A 25,246-nucleotide genomic window follows, 5' to 3' on the forward strand; every position below is an offset into this window, starting at 1 on the left:
CCACTGGAGAGGAATTGGAGACCTCTTCTTTGGGTGCTATTCTGTTGAAAAAGTCTGGAATGCGCTGCCTTCTTCATCAACCAAGTAAAGTTCCCGTCTAAGTGCCTCTTTCCTAGTACATCTACCCCTGGCTTTGCTCCAGAGGACATCACTTTATCTGCCAGTCCATCTGTTTTTATCTGTCTGCCTTCCTTGCCTAGGTCCTGACCTGTCTAATTGGCACCGGACCTCTCTACCATCAGTCAAGAATGACTCAAGCAGGAGTGTCAACCCTGCCAAGCAACACTAAATTCTACCCTCGCCTAAGGGTCTACCCCTTAAAGGGAATTACAAGGAGGTCTGTGTCTGCAATAGTTCCTGCTCTGCTTTTAAGTATTCTTATCTCCATTGAATTCCACCTCCAGTTCGAGTGAGTCTAAACAGCTACTTGTGTCTGCTGTATGGAGACCAAATATAAGCAAGAGGACTTCATCCTACGTTTCTTGCCAAGTGTATTTCCATTCCATGACCGCCAACGAATGGCTAACGTATTAGACCTGCTACCTTTAAATACCACTTACTAGGAGCGCACGCTTGCCTCAACATCCTGTTATCTAAGAGACCGCCTAGTCATCCGGTCACCAGCATTCCCTAAGGTCTGGCTCCCGAACCACTGGATAGTGTCCAATATTGAATGCTTCTCCATGCTTATATCCCACACTTGGACAACTATTGGAGTGGTTTTAGTCTTACAGAACTACCAAGGCTATTCCCTGACGCATCCTGGGCTGCTATCCAGACTCCTTACCTTCAGCTTCTTCCACCTAGAATCACTGGGGTGTTAGTCTTCTTACCTCTTGACTTAGATTCAATTCTGAGCTCTAATACTTCATCCTTCTACAGTTTCAGCCTTGAAGACTTCAAAAAGGACTCCCGTCAGTATCCTGCCTTTCCAAATCTAGATGGGAGCCATAAGTCTCCACCACCTTGACTATAAGAACCCGAGATGCCAGCTTGCTGTTCTGCAACTCCTTATTTTGCCTGACCTGTGCCTTCAGTATTCTTGTACGTCTTGTCTGGACCTTGACCACCTCCATTTCATGTCTTCAGTTACAAGTATTTCCATCGCTACAGTTCCTCACCAAGAAGTTCCAGCTTCTGCCCTTGGATCCTTGATTTCCCCCTGATGGTATAGAGTAATACCTTCACCTTTCCAAGCTCTTGACAAGAGGCTTGGGAGGGGGTCTTTGAGGAGGGGTACTGTTGTGCTCCTGCCCGCGAGCCACGGGCAGTCCCCCACCTACCTTCCACGGCCAGCCGGGCCGCTGAATCCGTTCCCTCGCGGCAGGCTATGCCGCTGTGTCCGGGCTCCCCTGTGGTCCTGGTGTCATCGTCAAGAGCTCTCCTTTGCAGCCGAGGCCGCCACTGCCGCTCCTGCTCAGTCTTCGCGGCTGGATCCGCTGCCAGGATCCTCGGACGGCAGGGAAACCGTCCTTGCCGCTGCCTGTGCCTCTTCTCCCACTTTGCGGCAGGGAGCCGCTCCATCTCGGGCCTCCCACATGGCGGAACACCACCAGCATGTCAGTCTTCATCTCCTGCTCTGCTTAGGTGCAGGTGCGCACCTCTCACCAGTATTTAAAGGGCCAGCAGCAGGAAAAGCCCTGCGGCCCTCATCAATGATGTAATCCATCCTCATCTGCTTCAGCCCTATAAAAGGGGCCCTGTGTCTGTCCCTTGTTGCCTTTGCAAGGAGCCAGTTCGCTCCTGGATGTTCCAGTCCATCGGTCCAGGAGGCTTCTGAGGTCCATCGCTTCTTCAAGGTCCTGTGCTTCTCATTGGAGCTCCTTTGTCTTCGCCTGAGCCTTCATTCCTGGAAACCCTGATGTTCCATGTCCAGATGTCCTGTTGTTTTGTGGTTCCATTCCTGAAAGTCCTGTTCCACAACCTGATGTTCCAGACGTTCCATGTTCCTGTTGTCTTGATTCTGATGCCCTTGCCTTCACTTCTGCAACCAGTTCCCAGGTTCCTTGTGTCCACTTTTCCTGGCATGCCATGTCATGGTCCATGACCAGCCCCGGGGAGGCTGTGTAGGGTGCTTCGTGGTACAAGGCCTTCTCGTCTGCAGCGCATTGTATTGGGGCTGAAAAATAAATGTATAATTCTTACCAATGTGCCTAGGGGGAGACGCTCTTTGTAGATTTCATTGGTATAGAGACCAGCATTTGGGAGCAGACATTAGCCATTGTTTGCAGTTCTTCCTGTGAGAGTCAGCTACAAGGTATCTGAAAAAAAATATTTTTTTCCTGCAAATAATTTCAACTGTTTAGTTTCCTGCCTCCCTGCCCACTCCTGAGTTTACTTTTCTTATATAGTCTTCCCTGGACTCCTAGATAATTAGCTTTAATTACTTCATCTCCCATTATATAGTATTTCATTACAGCTCAGATAATAGTAACAAACTGTCATACTGCTTGTAAAAATTGGTTTTCATATTCTACCTCTTCATCTTTACTGGCTAACACCTAATACTTTTAGTTTTCATTTCAAATAGTTATTAAAAATCTTTGCTAGAGCCCAGGGGCAGATTGCAGGAAAATATCAGCCCAGGGGATGTTTTTCAAAACTGGCCCATGAGTTTCCTGAATCCCTTATATATTTTCCTTGCAGCCCACCCTGCAACAGCTGACCCTTTAGAAAGACATCATGTGGTCTGAAGCCTGGCAGAATTCAGCCAAAAATCTCCAAAATAACATTTTACATTTTTCACACACACACACACACACACACCTCTTACATATAGATAGATATCCTGGCACAGTGTTAAAGTCTCAGCTCGTGAACCAATTACCAAGCAATGAACCCTACTGACAACCAATGTCAGGTACACACACACACAGACACACACACAAGTGGCTCAGTTACTGACACTTGCACACTGACACACTGTAATACGATGGGTTAAAGAATGAGCTCAGAACGAGCCATCGTGCAGTGGTGTTATATTTGGAACTTGCTTATCAAGCAAAGAGCTGTGTCAGCAGGGCTGGAGCAAGCTGTTGTGCAAGAGAGTGGCTGGTTTGTGTCTGAGACCCAGTAGGAAGAGGGATGCCTGGCCAGCGGTCCTGTCCTGAAATAGGAAGTTCTCTGCATGGACATTTTCTTTACAAAGCCCTATAAAAATGCGCCGTGAAATTGGATGTAATAGAGTCTAGGGGGATTTAGGTGTGATTACTTGGAGTGTATTACTATATACATATCTTGTATATTACAGTGTGTGTGTGTGGTCTGTACATCTCTCACTCAAGCATCCTGTTACACACACACATACTGGCAGTGTATTATTATATACATATCTTGTATATTACAGTGTGTGTGTGTGGTCTGTACATCTCTCACTCAAGCATCCTGTTACACACACACATACTGGCAGTGTATTATTATATACATATCTTGTATATTACAGTGTGTGTGTGTGTGGTCTGTACATCTCTCACTCGAGCATCCTGTTACACACACACATACTGGCAGTGTATTATTATATACATATCTTGTATATTACAGTGTGTGTGGTCTGTACATCTCTCACTCGGGCATCCTGTTACACACACACACATACTGGCAGTGTATTACTATATATACATATCTTGTATATTACTGTGTGTGTGGTCTGTACATCTCTCACTCGGGCATCCTGTTACACACACACACATACTGGCAGTGTATTACTATATATACATATCTTGTATATTACTGTGTGTGTGGTCTGTACATCTCTCACTCGGGCATCCTGTTACACACACACACATACTGGCAGTGTATTACTATATATACATATCTTGTATATTACTGTGTGTGTGGTCTGTACATCTCTCACTCGGGCATCCTGTTACACACACACACATACTGGCAGTGTATTACTATATATACATATCTTGTATATTACTGTGTGTGTGGTCTGTACATCTCTCACTCGGGCATCCTGTTACACACACACACATACTGGCAGTGTATTATTATATACATATCTTGTATATTACAGTGTGTGTGTGTGTGTGTGTGTGGTCTGTACATCTCTCACTCAAGCATCCTGTTACTAGGGATGTGAATTGTTTTTTGACGATTTAAAATATCGTCCGATATATTTTAAATCGTCAAAAATCGTTAGAGCCGCGATACAATAACAATTCCCCCGATTTATCGTCAAAAAATCGTAAATCGGGGGAAGGGGGAGGGCGAAAAAGCCGGCACACTAAAAAAAACCCTAAAACCCACCCCGACCCTTTAAAATAAATCCCCCACCCTCCCGAACCCCCCCAAAATGCCTTAAATTACCTGGGGTCCAGAGGAAGGGTCCCGCTGTGATCTTCCACTCTCGGACCTCCGGTGCTTGTAGAAACGGCGCCGGCACTACCTTTGGTTTTTCCCTACGGAAAAACGATTCGACTGCAGGAGGTCGTTCCGGACCCCCGCTGGACTTTTGGCAAGTCTTGCGGGGGTCAGGAGGCCCCCCCAAGCTGGCCAAAAGTCCCTGGGGGTCCAGCGGGGGTCCGGGAGCGATCTTCTACGCTCCTGACCTCGGGGGACAAAAAACAAAATGGCGCCGGCGCTACCTTTGACCTGTCATATGACAAGGCAAAGGTAGCACCGGTGCTATTTCTACAAGCACCGGAGGTCCGAGAGTAAAAGATCACACCGGGACCCTTCCTCTGGACCCCAGGTAATTTAAGGCATTTTGGAGGGGTTCGGGAGAGTGGGCGATTTATTTTAAAGGGTCGGGGTGGGTTTTAGGGATGTTTTAGTGTGCCGGTTTTCGATTTTCACGATTTTTAAAAAACCCAAACGGCAACGATCCAATTCCCTCCCCCTCCCAGCCGAAATCGATCGTTAAGACGATCGATCACACGATTCACATCTCTACCTGTTACACAAACACAAACTGGCAGTGTATTACTATATACATATCTTGTATATTACAGTGTGTGTGTGTGGTCTGTACATCTCTCACTCGAGCATCCTGTTACACACACACATACTGGCAGTGTATTATTATATACATATCTTGTATATTACAGTGTGTGTGTGTGGTCTGTACATCTCTCACTCGAGCATCCTGTTACACACACACACATACTGGCAGTGTATTACTATATATACATATCTTGTATATTAGTGTGTGTGTGTGTGGTCTGTACATCTCTCACTCAGGCATCGTGTTACACACACACATACTGGCAGTGTATTACTATATACATATCTTGTATATTAGTGTGTGTGTGTGTGGTCTGTACATCTCTCACTCGAGCATCCTGTTACACACACACACATACTGGTAGTGTATACATATCTTGTATATTACAGTGTGTGTGTGTGGTCTGTACATCTCTCACTCAAGCATCCTGTTACACACACACATACTGGCAGTGTATTACTATATACGTATCTTGTATATTACAGTGTGTGTGTGTGGTCTGTACATCTCTCACTCGAGCATCCTGTTACACACACACACATACTGGTAGTGTATACATATCTTGTATATTACAGTGTGTGTGGTCTGTACATCTCTCACTGGGGCATCCTGTTACACATACACATACTGGCAGTGTATTACTATATATACATATCTTGTATATTAGTGTGTGTGTGTGTGGTCTGTACATCTCTCACTCAGGCATCGTGTTACACACACACATACTGGCAGTGTATTACTATATACATATCTTGTATATTAGTGTGTGTGTGTGTGGACTGTACATCTCTCACTCAGGCATCGTGTTACACACACACATACTGGCAGTGTATTACTATATATACATATCTTGTATATTACTGTGTGTGTGTGTGGTCTGTACATCTCTCACTGGGGCATCGTGTTACACACACACACATACTGGCAGTGTATTACTATATACATATCTTGTATATTACTGTGTGTGTGTGTGGTCTGTACATCTCTCACTGGGGCATCCTGTTACACACACACACATACTGGCAGTGTATTATTATATACATATCTTGTATATTACAGTGTGTGTGTGTGGTCTGTACATCTCTCACTCAGGCATCGTGTTACACACACACACATACTGGTAGTGTATTACTATATACATATCCTGTATATTACTGTGTGTGTGTGTGGTCTGTACATCTCTCACTCAGGCATCGTGTTACACACACACACATACTGGTAGTGTATTACTATATACATATCCTGTATATTACTGTGTGTGTGTGTGGTCTGTACATCTCTCACTCAGGCATCGTGTTACACACACATACTGGCAGTGTGTAGGTGTCTGTCACAAAGACACACACTCTCTTGCTCACAGACAGACACACCCACACACAGACAGCAAGAAAGAGTGTGCTGATCCTTGTGTCAGAGAGACACACACACACTCACACAGTCTCTCTCTCAGGCATGTACAGACTCTGCTGTTGTGGTAGTTCTCCTCGTGTTCACATAGTGAATGCCCCAGCACTGCCACATCCCTATGCTTCCTGCCAGTCCTTCTCCTCCCTATCCCATTCCCAACCCTTCTGAACTCCCCCACTCTTCAGGAGACCCCTCCCAGAGCTCAGCCCAGTCACCTCACCAGCACCGCACATGCACTTCCTCCTGACTCACCCCCTTCCTTTCCGAGACCACATTCCCATGGACTCTGCACCTCACAGTCTGCTGCCTTTAGGGTTCCCCGGGGGGGGACCCGAAGCGATCCAGTGCTGTTCCCTGGACATTAAGCTTTGGCTGAAACCGGGGAGAGTCCCTGATCTACAGCAGCGCCGCTCCAGATGGAACCCATGGGGGGAGCCAGGGCCGGTGCAGGAGGAGTAGGACCCAAATGTGAGCCTTACAGCCTTGCATTCCCCCAGCCTTGCCCTCCCCAAACACAGTTACAATTTATGCACTTATAATAACATTTTATGTGAAATTCAGTCTTCTGAGGTAAAAACATCACTTAAAGCAATGTCTGTATATTACATTTAAGTACCAACCACAAAGTCTTTGCAAAAGCAAAAATGGCTGCTGGAACCCATACGGTATTAGGTAACGCCAGTTGGGCTTGGGCATAGCCCTCATGAGTAAACCTCCCATATGAGAACAGCACAAACTGCCAGCACTCAGACTCTTACACCCGTTACCTATGAAAAGGCAACACTGCAACTATTACACAGGCCCTAAAACATCAATGCACCTGATACTGGGAAAACAGATCAAGCCAGGCTGCTAGAGATCCCTACACAAACTACAGACTAGCAGAATAGGCCATCCATGCAGAACACAGATACACCAAATACAGAATAAAGGGACCCTAAAATATACACAGAAATGCGCAGACAAAAACTGAACTGGAAATCACAATAAGTCAGACTCTATGTAATGCAGCATTCCTCATAAAACATCAAACAATAAAATCAAGAGCTACAAAGCATCAATCACAATAGGAAAATCATACTAAAAATATACATTTCAAAATGTCCCAAACACCAATAAAATATATCAAACATAGCAGACATCAAATAATATCCAATAATTATAAAACTAATAAGGATAGGGAAAAAATCCATACCTGGGAACTTTTAATTCCAGTCACCTTAAAATGGACATGAATTAGATGATGTTTAGCACACGTCACACACACTCATATGCTCACTCATGCACACACACAGTCTCCCTCTCTCACTGATGTGCTTTCTTGCTCTGACACACATGCTCTCATTCTCACGGCCTTATGCATGCTTTCACACACATGCTGACTCATTCACTCTCACTCACAGGTTCACTGGCGCACAAACTCTGACTCATCCGTCCAGTCACACTCACACACAATGTCAGACTTATGCATGCTTTCACACACATGCTGACTCATTCATTCTCCCTCACACACATGCTCACTGACACACTCGCACGTCACACTCACAGGTTCACTGGCGCACAAACTCTGACTCATCCGTCCAGTCACACTCACACACAATGTCAGACTTATGCATGCTTTCACACACATGCTGACTCATTCATTCTCCCTCACACACATGCTCACTGACACACTCGCACGTCACACTCACAGGTTCACTGGCGCATAAACTCTGACTCATACGTCCAGTCACACTCACACACAATGTCAGACTTATGCATGCTTTCACACACATGCTGACTCATTCATTCTCCCTCACACACATGCTCACTGACACACTCGCACGTCACACTCACAGGTTCACTGGCGCATAAACTCTGACTCATACGTCCAGTCACACTCACACACAATGTCAGACTTATGCATGCTTTCACACACATGCTGACTCATTCATTCTCCCTCACACACATGCTCACTGACACACTCGCACCGTCTCACTCACAGGTTCACTGGCGCATAAACTCTGACTTATCCACCAGTCACACTCGTACACATGCTCAGATTTATACACACTCACACATGCTGTCATTCTCTCTCTTTCACACAGGCTACTGACACACTTGCACTGTAACGCTCACACTTGCTGACATACACACCCTCACTGCCTCATACATTCAGTATGTTCACTTTTCTCCCTCTCTGTCTGTGAATAAGTAAAACAAACATTTTCACTTACATGTCACTGAATATCCCTTATAACTTAGCTGGATAAGTCATAGCCAGCTTAGGGGGTTATTTTCCAAGCTGCGTTATGGGCTTTTCGCATGTGTTAAGGCTTTTTTTTTGCATGCGAAAAGCACCATAACTCATGGTGCGATGCTAATTTAGGTGGAGTTTGGGGCAGGATTTCTGTCCAAGTGGGCTGGCTTCACGAAACCATATCGCACAATTTTAACATGGCAAATAACTACACTTTTTTCATTTGTGTTAAGCTATGCCACATGGCTTTATCACACTTTGTGATGTTTTCACACATTGCATTTTAGAGAGAGAGAGAGTCCATCAAGCTAGGTGGAGAGAACATTGCACAAATTTCATCTCTGGGTGAGTTTCCTCACTCCGAGGGTCATCAAATCTTCACAAGAGAGCACTGTTATGTTCATACATCTCACTCTGAATGTCAAAGTGGCCCCTAACCCCCTACACTAATACCTAAACTTCACCTCGAGTAATTAGGTGGGCCTCCTATAGGGATACAAATACCCAGCTAGGAAGAGAACATTATGGGTTGTCTGTCTGTCTGTCTGTCTCTGTCTGTCTGTGTCTCTCTCTCTCTCTCTCATTAAAACTACCACAGAGTGCAAAAAAGTGATTGCACTCTGCAGTAATACCTATGTGAAGCAATAAGACAGCACACTTTGTGATAAATAAGCTATTACCATAAAACTTGCCCCTCTTCCTATCGCATGCAATAGTTTGATGAGTCTAGCCCTTGGTTCCTTAACTGGCCAGTTCTCAATTTCAGGCCCAAGGTTACTATAGTTCTAAAGCCTCAACTATTAAAGCCGATATCAGGGGTATAAAGGAATTCAACAACTGTGACAGATCAGCAAGATGTATTTATTTTATTTAAAAACATGTATATACCGCTATTTGGATATAACCAGCATAACGGTTTACAATTTTACAAAAGCAAACAATGTCTCCAGTGACTGTATTTCCACTCTTACTATCTTAAAAAAAAATAAAAAATTACAGGAAAAATAAAACAAACATGCATTCACTTAATCATAGTGAATACTGTTTGCTTGTCCTTGCTCCAATTAATGATTGCTATGATTTCTCATCATTTTCTGGGCCAAAATAACCATGTCTTTTTTAACAAGCACCAACCAGAGAGACCACATTACGCCCGTCCTCCGTAATTTACATTGGTTACCAGTCAGTCACAGGGCTCTGCACAAAGCTTTATCTCTAATTCACAAATCAATTCATAGCTTCCTCCATCTTGACCTCGAATTCCCACTCAAACTCCACACTTCCAACAGACCAATGAGAGAAACCTACAAAGGAGCACTACAACCCCCACCTTCTAAAGCTACACGACTCATCTCTACCAGAGACCAAGCTTTTTCCACAGCAGGTCCAGCCATCTGGAACAACCTACCTGCAGAACTCAGAATGGAACCGTGCCTACCAACATTTTAAAAAAAACTCAAAACTTGGCTCTTCTTACAAGCCTTCCCTGATCCTTCAAACTTTCACTAGACAACTACAACTACTCAGCATTGAATTTGGAACTTCGCCCCTTCAATATTCTCATCAGTTACTAGTCTCCTAGTATTTTAATTTAATACATTCTTAAGGTTTCTCTTTTTCCAGCTGAATTCAGCTTCCTAGTTCATGGTCCTTGTTATTATGTAACTTACTTTTCTGCTTTACCTCCACTAATTATAAAAAGTTGTTCCTTTGTTATGTTATGTTACACTGATCTACCCCTGTTCGATGTAAACCGACCTGATATGGTATTTAACCTTGAAGGTCGGTATAGAAAAAAAATGTTAAATAAATAAATAAATAAATGTCTTAAGTTTTGTTTTAAATTGTGCTGCATTCAGCTCTAGCCTTAGATCAAATTGTTCCAAACAGTTGGTCCAGCTAAGGACAGACAGGGCTCTTTCCCTTAGGGAAGTTAATTTTGCAGATACTAAGGATTGCACAGAGAGGAGAGGAGTCCTTGGCTGGCAGATCTCACCCTGCTCAGTCTTCCTTACGTTTCACACATTTTCTTAAGTATTCTAACACTGAAATTACTGAACGTAGTCCCTTGCGGGTTTCATTTATTTCCTCTTTAGACTTGGGTGATGTGATGTGAAAGTACTGCAGGAACTTTTGCTGCAGATATTTCCTGATTTTTCTCACTCCACTGTCTTTGCAAACGTTTTATTAAATGTAACAGATAGTGTTTCTTTTATTTTTTCTGCTAAACAAATTAAAGCATTTTTGGATTCCAGAAGGAGTTTAATATCTTCTCCTCTGTCTGCTTAATTTAATAAGGGTGTAGTTTAAATTGTTGTCAGCAACATGTTACATCAATTTCTGTAAAAAAAAATATTTATTTTTTTTTTGTCTCCTTGAAGAGGTTTCCTGCCTTCTCTTCTTCAATGTTGAAATGCTTAGTAACGGATTTCTTATTTTTTTTTCTGGAATTGTATGATTTCTTTTCTTTATATTAGAATCCAGGTATCTCTGTACCAAAGTTTATGCTTTGTTAGATTGTATGAAAACTAATCAATAAGAAGTTAAAAAAAAAAACCCCCCAAGAAATATTTCAGAAATCCTTTTGAATATATTTACTTCTGCTTTCAGATCTAACTTTTTTTTTTTTCTCTCCATCTGTCTGTCTCTCCTCTTGAATAAGGATGCCAGAGACACTTCTGAATGTGCTCCCGTCCGACTGCAGCTTCCGCTTTTCCCTCCTCCCCTTTTTATGGAAAGCACCCACTACTAGAACTGAAAGTAAAAGCAGAGCTCTTCGGATGCCGTCTTCCCCTTTGTTTTTCCCGAGAATTAGCTTAAATCGCATCACTTGTTGGCATTCCAGTCCCTGGGACCCTCGGACCCCTGTGTACGCTGTGCCTCCCCGTGAGTAATTCCCAGTCCCTGGGAACCTCGGACTCCTGTGTACGCTGTGCCTCCCCGTGAGTAATTCCCAGTCCCTGGGAACCTCGGACTCCTGTGTACGCTGTGCCTCCCCGTGAGTAATTCCCAGTCCCTGGGACCCTCGGACCCCTGTGTACGCTGTGCCTCCCCGTGAGTAATTCCCAGTCCCTGGGAACCTCGGACTCCTGTGTACGCTGTGCCTCCCCGTGAGTAATTCCCAGTCCCTGGGACCCTCGGACTCCTGTGTACGCTGTGCCTCCCCGTGAGTAATTCCCAGTCCCTGGGACCCTCGGACCCCTGTGTACGCTGTGCCTCCCCGTGAGTAATTCCCAGTCCCTGGGACCCTCGGACCCCTGTGTACGCTGTGCCTCCCCGTGAGTAATTCCCAGTCCCTGGGACCCTCAGACTCCTGTGAACGCTGTGCCTCCCCGTGAGTAATTCCCAGTCCCTGGGACCCTCAGACCCCTGTGTACGCTGTGCCTCCCCGTGAGTAATTCCCAGTCCCTGGGACCCTCGGACTCCCGTGTACTCTGTGCCTCCCCGTGAGTAATTCCCAGTCCCTGGGACCCTCGGACTCCCGTGTACGCTGTGCCTCCCCGTGAGTAATTCCCAGTCCCTGGGACCCTCGGACTCCCGTGTACTCTGTGCCTCCCCGTGAGTAATTCCCAGTCCCTGGGACCCTCGGACTCCCGTGTACGCTGTGCCTCCCCGTGAGTAATTCCCAGTCCCTGGGACCCTCGGACCCCTGTGTACGCTGTGCCTCCCCGTGAGTAATTCCCAGTCCCTGGGACCCTCAGACTCCTGTGAACGCTGTGCCTCCCCGTGAGTAATTCCCAGTCCCTGGGACCCTCAGACCCCTGTGTACGCTGTGCCTCCCCGTGAGTAATTCCCAGTCCCTGGGACCCTCGGACTCCCGTGTACTCTGTGCCTCCCCGTGAGTAATTCCCAGTCCCTGGGAGCCTCGGACCCCTGTGTACTCTGTGCCTCCCCGTGAGTAATTCCCAGTCCCTGGGACTCTCGGACCCCTGTGTACGCTGTGCCTCCCCGTGAGTAATTCCCAGTCCCTGGGACCCTCGGACTCCCCTGTACGCTGTGCCTCCCCGTGAGTAATTCCCAGTCCCTGGGACCCTCGGACTCCCCTGTACGCTGTGCCTCCCCGTGAGTAATTCCCAGTCCCTGGGACCCTCGGACCCCTGTGTACGCTGTGCCTCCCCGTAATTCCCAGTCCCTGGGACCCTCGGACCCCTGTGTACGCTGTGCCTCCCCGTGAGTAATTCCCAGTCCCTGGGACCCTCGGACCCCTGTGTACGCTGTGCCTCCCCGTGAGTAATTCCCAGTCCCTGGGACCCTCGGACCCCTGTGTACGCTGTGCCTCCCCGTGAGTAATTCCCAGTCCCTGGGACCCTCGGACTCCCGTGTACGCTGTGCCTCCCCGTGAGTAATTCCCAGTCCCTGGGACTCTCGGACCCCTGTGTACTCTGTGCCTCCCCGTGAGTAATTCCCAGTCCCTGGGACCCTCGGACTCCCGTGTACTCTGTGCCTCCCCGTGAGTAATTCCCAGTCCCTGGGACTCTCGGACCCCTGTGTACGCTGTGCCTCCCCATGAGTAATTCCCAGTCCCTGGGAACCTCGGACTCCCGTGTACTCTGTGCCTCCCCGTGAGTAATTCCCAGTCCCTGGGACCCTCGGACCCCTGTGTACGCTGTGCCTCCCCGTGAGTAATTCCCAGTCCTTGGGACCCTCAGACCCCTGTGTACGCTGCGCCTCCCCGTGAGTAATTCCCAGTCCCTGGGACTCTCGGACCCCTGTGTACGCTGTGCCTCCCCGTAATTCCCAGTCCCTGGGACCCTCGGACCCCTGTGTACGCTGTGCCTCCCCGTAATTCCCAGTCCCTGGGACCCTCGGACTCCTGTGTACGCTGTGCCTCCCCGTGAGTAATTCCCAGTCCCTGGGACCCTCGGACCCCTGTGTACGCTGTGCCTCCCCGTAATTCCCAGTCCCTGGGAGCCTCGGACCCCTGTGTACTCTGTGCCTCCCCGTGAGTAATTCCCAGTCCCTGGGACCCTCAGACCCCTGTGTACGCTGTGCCTCCCCGTGAGTAATTCCCAGTCCCTGGGACTCTCGGACCCCTGTGTACGCTGTGCCTCCTCGTAATTCCCAGTCCCTGGGACCCTCGGACCCCTGTGTACGCTGTGCCTCCCCGTGAGTAATTCCCAGTCCCTGGGACCCTCGGACCCCTGTGTACGCTGTGCCTCCCCGTAATTCCCAGTCCCTGGGACCCTCGGACTCCTGTGTACGCTGTGCCTCCCCGTGAGTAATTCCCAGTCCCTGGGAACCTCGGACTCCTGTGTACGCTGTGCCTCCCCGTGAGTAATTCCCAGTCCCTGGGAACCTCGGACTCCTGTGTACGCTGTGCCTCCCCGTGAGTAATTCCTAGTCCCTGGGACCCTCAGACCCCTGTGTATGCTGCGCCTCCCCGTGAGTAATTCCCAGTCCCTGGGACTCTCGGACCCCTGTGTACGCTGTGCCTCCCCGTGAGTAATTCCCAGTCCCTGGGACTCTCGGACCCCTGTGTACGCTGTGCCTCCCCGTGAGTAATTCCCAGTCCCTGGGACCCTCGGACTCCCCTGTACGCTGTGCCTCCCCGTGAGTAATTCCCAGTCCCTGGGACCCTCGGACCCCTGTGTACGCTGTGCCTCCCCGTAATTCCCAGTCCCTGGGACCCTCGGACCCCTGTGTACGCTGTGCCTCCCCGTGAGTAATTCCCAGTCCCTGGGACCCTCGGACCCCTGTGTACGCTGTGCCTCCCCGTGAGTAATTCCCAGTCCCTGGGACCCTCGGACCCCTGTGTACGCTGTGCCTCCCCGTGAGTAATTCCCAGTCCCTGGGACCCTCGGACTCCCGTGTACGCTGTGCCTCCCCGTGAGTAATTCCCAGTCCCTGGGACTCTCGGACCCCTGTGTACTCTGTGCCTCCCCGTGAGTAATTCCCAGTCCCTGGGACCCTCGGACTCCCGTGTACTCTGTGCCTCCCCGTGAGTAATTCCCAGTCCCTGGGACTCTCGGACCCCTGTGTACGCTGTGCCTCCCCATGAGTAATTCCCAGTCCCTGGGAACCTCGGACTCCCGTGTACTCTGTGCCTCCCCGTGAGTAATTCCCAGTCCCTGGGACCCCTCGGACCCCTGTGTACGCTGTGCCTCCCCGTGAGTAATTCCCAGTCCTTGGGACCCTCAGACCCCTGTGTACGCTGCGCCTCCCCGTGAGTAATTCCCAGTCCCTGGGACTCTCGGACCCCTGTGTACGCTGTGCCTCCCCGTAATTCCCAGTCCCTGGGACCCTCGGACCCCTGTGTACGCTGTGCCTCCCCGTAATTCCCAGTCCCTGGGACCCTCGGACTCCTGTGTACGCTGTGCCTCCCCGTGAGTAATTCCCAGTCCCTGGGACCCTCGGACCCCTGTGTACGCTGTGCCTCCCCGTAATTCCCAGTCCCTGGGAGCCTCGGACCCCTGTGTACTCTGTGCCTCCCCGTGAGTAATTCCCAGTCCCTGGGACCCTCAGACCCCTGTGTACGCTGTGCCTCCCCGTGAGTAATTCCCAGTCCCTGGGACTCTCGGACCCCTGTGTACGCTGTGCCTCCTCGTAATTCCCAGTCCCTGGGACCCTCGGACCCCTGTGTACGCTGTGCCTCCCCGTGAGTAATTCCCAGTCCCTGGGACCCTCGGACCCCTGTGTACGCTGTGCCTCCCCGTAATTCCCAGTCCCTGGGACCCTCGGACTCCTGTGTACGCTGTGCCTCCCCGTGAGTAATTCCCAGTCCCTGGGAACCTCGGACTCCTGTGTACGCTGTGCCTCCCCGTGAGTAATTCCCAGTCCCTGGGAACCTCGGACTCCTGTGTACGCTGTGCCTCCCCGTGAGTAATTCCTAGTCCCTGGGACCCTCAGACCCCTGTGTATGCTGCGCCTCCCCGTGAGTAATTCCCAGTCCCTGGGACTCTCGGACCCCTGTGTACGCTGTGCCTCCCCGTGAGTAATTCCCAGTCCCTGGGACTCTCGGACCCCTGTGTACGCTGTGCCTCCCCGTGAGTAATTCCCTTCCTTCTGCTCCCAGATCGTCGCCGGACATACTTTATATCTTTTCCTGGGTATACACACTTCCTGCTCAGGTATAATTTGTCTCTTTTCTTCTCTCTCTCCCCTCAGAAAGCAATGCGTTGTGGATGGAAAGACTTCCCCCCGTCACTTCCAGGAATACGCTTCCTCCTCCTCTGCTTCCAGTTGTCACGGCCAGGTAAATGCCGGAATTATTGCCTTTGCTTGAAGGACATTCAGAATCAGCATTTCTGGATGAACTGTTCCCTGAAATGCAGAGAGGAGGCTCATTTCTCACTCTTTCTATTTGCATCATTGAATGTAATTTAAAGAAGAAAACTGCCAAGCTTATGTGCAGCAGATCTCTCACCCCTGCTTCCCTCACTATGGGCCTTTGCCAGAAGAAAAACATTCCAAATTCTTTATATGCAAAACAGCTTTAAAAAACGTAGAATTCTGAGTTTTAATTTCTGAAACAATTGTTTCTGTAATGTTAGTATCTTATTAGTTTGCCCCATAATGGGCTGAATTTTCAAAGCCATTTATATGCATAAAATATGGCATTCGTTTGCACATCAAACGAATGTGCAAATGAATTGCAAACGAATGTTTGATGTGCAAACGAACGTCGGTATAGAAAAGATTTAAATAAATAAATAATAAAACATGGCATTCTATGTGTAAATGGCTGTTGTAAAATACCCAGGCTCACTGGAACATGATTTTGTACACTGGGGATACGATTTTTGGGAGGGCAGAGTTATGACTAATGTACACATTTTATTATTTTCAAAAGTATGCACTTAAAGGTGAATTTAAACCCGTGTGCGGACGCAAGCACATGGATGGGCCGATTTGATAACATACGCGCTTCGCCACGCACGTGCTATAAAATCCACTACCCACGCACACGTGCGAGCCTGATTTTATGTCTGCGTGCATGTGAGCACCAACTCGCGCATGCAAGGGGGGTAAATTTTCGTGCATGCACGTGGCGAAGCAGTAGGGCTTTTCCCCAGATCAAGATCGCTCCAATAAATGAGAGGTCTGGGTGGGAACGTCCTAAATGCCTTACCTACCCTGCCTGCCTTTTCCCCTAACCTCTCCGACCCTTAACACCACCCTAACCTTGTTTTTTCTGTTTTCCAACTTCCCTGTTCTCCGGAGCAGCAGTAAGTTGCGCGGATCCGGCGTTCCCGGCACGCACATCAGACACAGTGCCTTAATGGCGCTATCCCTGCCCGCCCCTTTTTTCATCACGCCAGTTTTCAACACGTACCAGCCTGGCCAAGCGCAAATCTCCTCCTGGTTTTTACGCTCACTGGCCTTTGAAAATTAGCCTTTTAATGTAACCCACACAAGTTCTGCACTGTTCTTAACTTTGCTTTGAAAATCTGGAGTACAGTTTGTGTGTAAGAGATGCACACAGTTTTAAAAGAGTAATTTTATAACGGTGTGGGTAGGGGTAAGGACTACGTATAACTTTTACAAGCAGACTTTACCCCAGATGTTCAAAGTGAACTTATGCACTATGAAAATTCCCCGATAAATGCCCCCAAACTCATCCTGTGCTAGTAAGGGCATCACTTGTGTGGGTCACCTTACACACACACAACCTCCAGTTTTAAAGGCAACGAATGTACGCCCATAAAAGTGGTATCGGCGTGCGAGAGGTGATACACTGTCATTTTATATCGTGCGTGCAAGTACGCGTGAATCACTTAAAATCCCTCTGCCGTGCATACGTGTGCGCGTAATGTTAAGAGACGACTTGAGTAAATGTCCCGCGCATGTTTCCGCTAGGGCTTTAGCGGCTTTTACGTGCGTATGCAGGCGGATTTTAAAACGTACTCGCGTGAGTTTTTCAGATTAGTCCACCAGTTTGTCCAGTTGATATTGAGGTCTTCAAGACCCCTCCGTTTCTCCATTCTGTAAGCCCCTCACTTGACCCCAAACCTTGATGCTGTGCTGAAAGTCCTAAAACTGGAGCTCCCCAGACTTGCTTCTCATCAGGACCAGCAGTAAAGGTCCATGGATCACATGCGCACTCGCGCCATTGTTTTTTTTAAATTTGGAGCTCCGCGTGTAAGTCTTGGCCCTGCCAAAGAAAGCCCATGCCCCGCCCCTTTTCCGCCTCCTTAATGCACACGTGGGTATGTATGCGTGTACGTCGTGGCTTCTTAAAATCAGCGTTGCTCGCACGTTGCTCACTTATGTTCCTATGTGGCCGGTTTTGCAGGAGCAACGCTTTTAAAATCTACTTAATACTTTTTTATTTTTAAAATTATTTATGCGTGGAAGTCACAGCTCCCAGCTCTTCCCCTTGGAATGTACCCAGTGCCAAATCAGGTTGTGCCTAGAATTGAACCCGCAGAGAGCCCTGGGCTAGATTGGAACTCGTTTTTTTGCATGGAAATAGCTTTGAAAGTTCAGCCTAACAAAGGCATGTTTGAAAGCCTCTTTACATAAGTAAAACCCTTTTTATCCATATAAAATGTATTAATATCTACATTGATTGGAAAGATTCCCAAGGCTGTGTTTAGGTTGGGAGTAAAGAATTCCAAGTGTACATTGCATTTCCAAACCAACATGTTATTGCCCACACAGAAAGCAACTGCAAATACTGTGGGTGCCTTTTAGCATGGGATTAATCAAAACAGAATTACAGGCCGAATCTGGCTTTGCTTATTGGTGTAAATCCTGTGGATCAAAAGTACCTGTATTTGCACCAAAGTGGCATTTTGATTATTGATCCCAAATGAAACTATATAAATGCCAAATGAAGGCAAGCCTTAGACACACTCGTGTCTCTTCTCCTGAATTCTCTGACTCCATGGGCTGCAGGTGCACACTTAGGACTGGAACATCTTCATCCTTGTCTATACTAAGGACTTGGGGTGAATCGGCAGCATTTAATCAATATGTTAATTATTTTATTCTAATAATATTTATAACCTGCCTATTTCAAGGTGAGGAAAGCATCCAAATAATACCTAATACAGTACAGCAAACATGTAAGAAAGAAAGGAGCAATCAAAGGCGATGGAGGTGATGCACTGAAATGCATTCACATAAAGCCATCAGTGAGCATAAATGTGGTGTCTTTCATGCATATTAATGTTAATAAGATGCAAATATCAAATGTTATTACATTACATGCATGCATATGTTTATGTAAAATGCACAGCTCTCTGAGATATAGTTATTATGTTACTGCATCTGGGGTGAATTTTGCTCATTTTAACATGCAGAGGTTTTTGCTGCACTAACAGGTAATGAGCTATTTTCTATAGGTTTTATCATTACCTCATTACTGGTTTGTAAGGCGTAAGTGTGCAGTGCGATTTGTCAGGCCCTGACTCGTTAAAGCTTTCGCCATTGATAAAGAGCAGCTGCCTGCCCTCGCCCTGCTTCAGGAGTGTTTATTTCGGTATTGTCACAACATTGTGCAACCTCTCCCTCTGGTTGGGCTGTACAAGACACCTCCGGGTTTAATACGTGATTGTGGAATGTGTTCGCTAAATGTAAGCAGATGCACTAGATCTCAACTTCGTGCCTTGCTTGCTAATCTTTGTTATTAATAAAGAAATAGTCTCCTATCCGGCCTTACTTGAAGATCACGATAGTGACTTTCCGTTTGCAGGCTTTTGTTCCCGTTGTTTCCTGCCTTATCAAGTGCTCGCTGGAGCGCTGGTCGCACGCTCCTCAGAGTTTTTGTCCTCTTCAGAACCCCTCCTTTTTCTCTGAGACAACATGAATGCCTGCTGGTCCCCCTGACACAGTCCTGGCGTGAAACACGACCATGGCGGGGTCACTAGGAACTATTTAAAAGCATTTTGTGTCTTACGTGTTCCTTCTTTCCCTCTGATTGAATAGAGTTTGTGGATTAATGTATTGAACGGCGATTAACTGCTGGTGGCACACATCTTCTTACCTGAACATGCCAGCACAGACGAGGTGCAAGGAGAACTTATGTTTTACCCGCTGTGTCACTGATCGCACCTTCTCAGTTCTCAGATTTTGCAGTTTGGACAAAATTGGGGTCCTTTAATGGATGCCCCACCCAGAGTAACAGAGAGAGTGCTTGTCTGCTGTGTATTTCCTAGTCTGGCTTTACGTTATGGCATCCCATTAGATGTTTTCCAGATCTAACTCAGGACCCCCCATGTACCCCAGCAGAAGCAGGAGAGACTGCCCGGACTGGCAGCCAGTTTTGGCAAAGCATTATACAGCGCTCCTGTGCATGTTGGTCATCGTCTAGTCCTTACACACATGCACGAGAGCCCAGCAGAGTGGTTCTTGCTGGTCACGTATCTTTCTTTTACTCACCGGTCCTCTCTCTGGGGCAGTGTGTAACAGAAAACATCGTGATCCTATAGGACTGCCACTTTACTTTGTGACGAGTTATGTCAGAATATGACCTTCTCTAACTCCCGTGTGTCAGTCTCGAGGAAAAACAAGGGCCTGAAAACTGTAAACATCTGAAAGGCTCTGTCCCTGCTGGGAGGATGAGAGTCCTGGTGCTGTGCCCTCCTCTGGAGTCCTCAGCCTGTGAGTTTTAATATAGAATAAGGACTATCACTGATACTAGCTATTCAGCAGATCTTCTATGTACCTATATAACATATATAGTAACATAGTACTGACGGCAGAAAAAGACCAAAATGGTCCATCTAGTCTGCCCAGCAAGCTTCCCAAGGTAGTAACTGCCGCTCCGTGCAGGTTACCCCCATGTTTCTGTTAAGGGCAGGAACTGCTGCTCCGTGCAGGTTACCCCCATGTTTCTATTAAGGGTAGTAACTGCCGCTCCGTGCAGGTTACCCCTATGTTTCTCTTAAGGGCAGTAACTGCTGCTCCGTGCAGGTTACCCTCATGTTTGTTAAGGGCAGTAACTGCCGCTCCGTGCCAGTTTAGCTTTTATATTTATTCCCATCCTCTAGCCTTTAGGGATCCAGTGTTTATCCCACGCCGCTTTGAAATCCTTCACAGTTTTAGTCTTCACCACTTCCTCCGGAAGGGTATTCCAGGCATCCACCACCCTCTCCATGAAGAAATACTTCCTGACATTGGTTCTTAGTCTTCCTCCCTGGAGTTTCAAATTGTGACCCCTAGTTCTACTAAATTGTTTCCAATGGAAAAGGTTTGTTGACGAGCATGGATCATTAAAACCTTTCAAGTATGGGAATAGCCCAGAGCTGGACAGGCAAAGGTCCTCGCTGGCCCTGATATCTCAATATTTCCCAGTGGCTACTTGTTACGTGTAGGTATAGAGGGCTGGCATTTAAAAGGAACGCGCAGCCTTCCATGTGCGCGCTGATTTTATAACGTGCACATGCACGCAGGGAGAGAAACCTGGCCCCCTGGCACTATGGCTTGTTGATCTAAATGTGGAAGCCACTTGTCGTCTAACTGATGCAGTGACATCCCCGACATCCCATGTCACTGCCATTATCTATGAACACATAATTGGAGAGCGATGACTGAAAGAAATATCTATTAGCCAACCATCACCATAGACGTCATCCTCGTATTGTTCAAACAGGTCAGATTGCCTAAGTACTATATAAAGGAATCTTGCGCAGGTCCTGGGTACCTGGCAAAGACATTGAGGATGTGCAGGCGAGCGTCACAGACCACTTGCATATTGATGGAAAGGACGAGCTTTATATTGAGGTGGATCTCCTGCCTGCGACAGGGTGGAAGGATGACTACGTGAGTGCAGTCAATAGCTTCTAGAACATTTGGAAAATTTGCTATGGTATAAAAACCTCTCTTCAAGTCCAGCAAGTCCTGTCTTTCACAAGGGAATCTTATATAATGATTAATGCGGCTACGTACGGCTGTTATGATCTGGCCCAGAAAGCAGGAAAAAGATATTTGCAAATTCCCCGAATGACCCCGACTATTGTTTGGAATGAGCCAGATGTCATAAAATGGACAGTAGCTTGGTGAGGCCTGGTATAGCTGGGGACCGTGACAGGATCCAGGGCCCATCTGAGTTCTCCATATAATTCCATGAGAGCCTGAGAGCTAAGACGAAACCTCATAACCATGTGCTCCTCCGGCATGTAGTGCATGTACCGCCTGCATACCTTCCTGCATGGCGAGCCCTGATGTGGGCATCGCGCTCCATCGGTGGGGCATGCAGCTCAGGCTCCAGTGCTGGTACTTCCTGAACCTCCCTTGCCTGTTGTTGTTGAGCAGCCTGAAGCAGCCAGTATCCCACTACCAGTACACTTCCCCCTAACATTGTAGCTTTAGGAAGACAGGGCAGGTAAGAAAAGCTGTTTTTATTGGTTCACCAGAGTTGTGTATCACATGAGATAATTACCACTATCCTGCGATAATGGCTGCCATGGCGTGATAAAACGTTTTTGTCCCCTACTGCAAATCAAAAAGGTGTTGTTTCCCATGTTAAATCTGGCGTTAGTATACGATATTATTCTGCTAAATGCAGTAGGAGTCCTTCATTTGCATAATTTTCTTGATTTTGCATAATTATCATATTTAAATACTGTCACGCATGGCAGCAAATATCATGCGCCTATCGCGTGTTACATCCCGTTTTATGCGTGATGTTGCACCAACATGCTTGATAATTGACCCCGTTAGTTTCTTCTAAGAGTCCAGAGGTCCTTATATGGGGATATCTGCAGAGTGCAGTATATGGGATATCTGCATGAGGCAGTTTTCAAACCTGTGTGGATTCCTGCAAAGTCTGCAGCTACTTTTTCTTGTGAACTTTCCATTTGAAAACCGTCCAGGGAAAATAGTTTCCAAGATTTGCAATTGCCTTCTCTACAGATACTTTTTTCCTGAATAACAATTCATGTAATGTTAAAAATGTAAAACTCTGTGTTGTTGCCTCTCCTGATCTAACCCTGCCCTGGGAACATCTCCATAGATACTATTATTTGCATAGACACTCAAAAATGTACCCCATTAAATAACCATTTCTATTAAGAAATGGCCTTTGAAAATTGCTCTCATAAAAAGCTAATTATTTCAGTGAATTTGGGACCTATGCAATAAAAAGCACTACACTTGTTTGCATGCATGTTGACAAATTTAATCATTCATGCAAAAATATCACTGAATGTGGCACTGCAATATGTTGTGCCAATTGCATGCTGAAAATGACCCTCTATGTGGCTGGTGATAGCATGGAAACCTTCACAAATGTCCATGTGCCGTCTCATGAAATTCTCCATACCAGTTGTCCTAAAGTGAAAAGGCAGAGCAGTGTAAGTGACTTTGCCTGTCGTTAATAGTTTATGGGCACTGGGAGGGTGGGGATTGATTTTTGAAATCCTCCCCCAGCTTTAACCCCACCTTTTTGTGAGAGGCTTCTGGGGCATATAAATACCCCATGGAGCATGCTCAGAAATTAGGGGAAGGAGATAATGTGGTTTGGAGAGGAGTTGGAAGGAGGAGGAGCTTTGCTGATGATCATTGGAGGAGAAGAGGTTTGCTGTGGATTTTGCTACAGTTTTGTTGGATTTTTGAGAAGGGTGGACACCCATCCAGAAGGGCTGGGGCATTAATCCTTTTGCCCAAGTTGCAAGTCAAAGCAAGGGTGAAGGGAAGTTTGGGATTTTTGCTATTCCAGTAGGATTTTCTGGATTTTGGTGGGAAGTCTATTTCTCGGTTTGGGGATTTTTCCATCTTTTATATAAACACCGCAGAAGCCATTTTTTGCAAGGTGGATAATGGAGTTGCATTCCAGGGGAGGTTGTTAAGTATGGATGGTGATGCAGAAGGGAGAGGAACAAAATGAACAAGGAAACTATGGTTTTTCTGACTTAAATGTTTTTATGCTATTATTGATTTTTAGCATTCAGGCCTGGATCCTTATCTTTAAATTAGAACATAAGACAATAAGAAATTGCCATGCTGGGTCATACCAAGGGTCCATCAAGCCCAGCATCCTGTTTCCAACAGAGGCCAATCCAGGCCACAAGAACCTGGCAATTACCCAAACACTAAGAAGATCCCATGCTACTGATGCAATTAATAGCAGTGGCTGTTCCCTAAGTGAACTTAATTAATAGCAGGTAATGGACTTCTCCTCCAAGAACCTATCCAAACCTTTTTTGAACCCAGCTACACTAACTGCACTAACCACATCCTCTGGCAACAAATTCCAGAGCTTTATTGTGCGTTAAGAGTCACAAAAAGACAGAATATAAATAACAAACAAATAAAGAAAGAAACATACCTCCTTCTCCTCTGAAATGAGGGCCTACAATTCAGGAGGACGCTGGCGTCCCCACACTCTCTGGGTCTTCATAGATGGAAGGGACGCTGCAGCTGATGGGTAATGCAAGTAGGTGGTACTTCAGCCTCGCCATCAATGACGCCTCGCCTAGCAGCGTCACTCAGCAGAGCGCAGAGGACTGGCTCTGTAACATCCCTCCTGTCCAGGAAAAGCCAGAAACTCTGGAATGTCAGGCCCTTTTACAGAAGGGTAGGAGGGGGTCCAATCTTTCTCAGGTGTCAGGATTATCTTATGGCTATCGGGGAATCAATCGGTGCTCAAAGGAGGGTTGGGGCAGATTATCATTGGGAGGTTCAAGGAGAAAGACCAAATACCCCATTCGGTTCTTCCATTGTGGGGCAGCTAGCACAGGCATAGACAGTTTTAGGCCATAGCATGCAAGTTAAAGGTTTAATATCTGCTCTGAGGGAGGTATTATCAAGCCCACAGTAAATAGCACATGCTAAAGGCTCATTTGCATGTACCATTCCTTACATCCTGGCTTTACCACGTTTTTACTAATATTTTCCGATCTCTGTTTAGCGTGCATGCTAGGTTGTTATTGCATCGCACACTATTTTCACTGTGTACTAAATGACCCTATCTTGCATGCTAAGCTTGATTGCGTAGGCCCCTTAGTCGTAAACTGCCAACACAGGGTCACAAGCCTTGCAGCTTCCTTTCTTAACTCTCTGATGCATAATTCAAAGATAAATGCATTTAGATTGTCTGAGACACATTGTATGGTTGTTTAACTAGCGTTTAATGAATAAGAATTTATTTTAGAGTGTAACTTTTATCAATGCTGTTTCGATTTTTAACTGCAAGTAAGTCAAATATTCCAGTGAAATGTTTGATGTTATTTGATGTCCTTTTATATAGATTATGTATTTGTGCTATCTTGTCAGCCTTAAATTTATGAATGTATTACTGTGAACTGCTTTGGTCTATTTATTTATTTTAGAAAATTTCTATACCACTTTAAAGTATGACCCAATCTACTACAATATCAGTCTAACCCATGGCTTGCAACAGTTTTGCTGATGTATTAAACAACATCTTTTATAAAATGTTTTTCTGTCAGTTTATCAGGGTCAATGACACGAGCTTTTTCAAAGTTCAAGGAGACTAGAATTTGAGATTCACACAAAAAGGCATTGTTCTTTCCCAATTACAGTAATCCTTTCTTGATTTTTTTTCAGCATTCTGCCAGATTGGAGTTAATTCTGCGCTGTGTTCTTGTCCGCGCCTAGAAAACCCACCAAATCAATCTACAATGGCCCAGTATTCATTTCAACTGAAGAATTATGACATATGTCCTAATAATATTATCAGGTAACGATGCCTCTGACTTTCAAATTCAGTCTTTGTAGGGGGTATTTTGTAACAGCCGGCATAAGAA

At 46.7% G+C, this 25,246-nt stretch overlaps 1 protein-coding gene across 1 annotated transcript in view; it reads left to right on the forward strand.

The window, feature by feature from the left end:
* Window positions 1–15,203: 15,203 nt before the first annotated feature.
* LOC115076232 (C-X-C motif chemokine 16-like) overlaps window positions 15,204–25,246 on the forward strand; it is a 57,558-nt gene continuing 47,515 nt past the window's right edge. Inside the window, exons 1-3 of the mRNA XM_029577453.1 lie at window positions 15,204–15,245; window positions 15,699–15,786; window positions 25,047–25,179. Coding sequence (XP_029433313.1) covers window positions 15,705–15,786; window positions 25,047–25,179 — 215 coding nt within the window. The 5' untranslated portion in view covers window positions 15,204–15,245; window positions 15,699–15,704. The remainder of the gene's footprint in view (window positions 15,246–15,698; window positions 15,787–25,046; window positions 25,180–25,246) is intronic.

The sequence above is a fragment of the Rhinatrema bivittatum genome, chromosome 14 (genome assembly GCF_901001135.1).
Source record: "Rhinatrema bivittatum chromosome 14, aRhiBiv1.1, whole genome shotgun sequence".
Taxonomy (NCBI): domain Eukaryota; kingdom Metazoa; phylum Chordata; class Amphibia; order Gymnophiona; family Rhinatrematidae; genus Rhinatrema; species Rhinatrema bivittatum.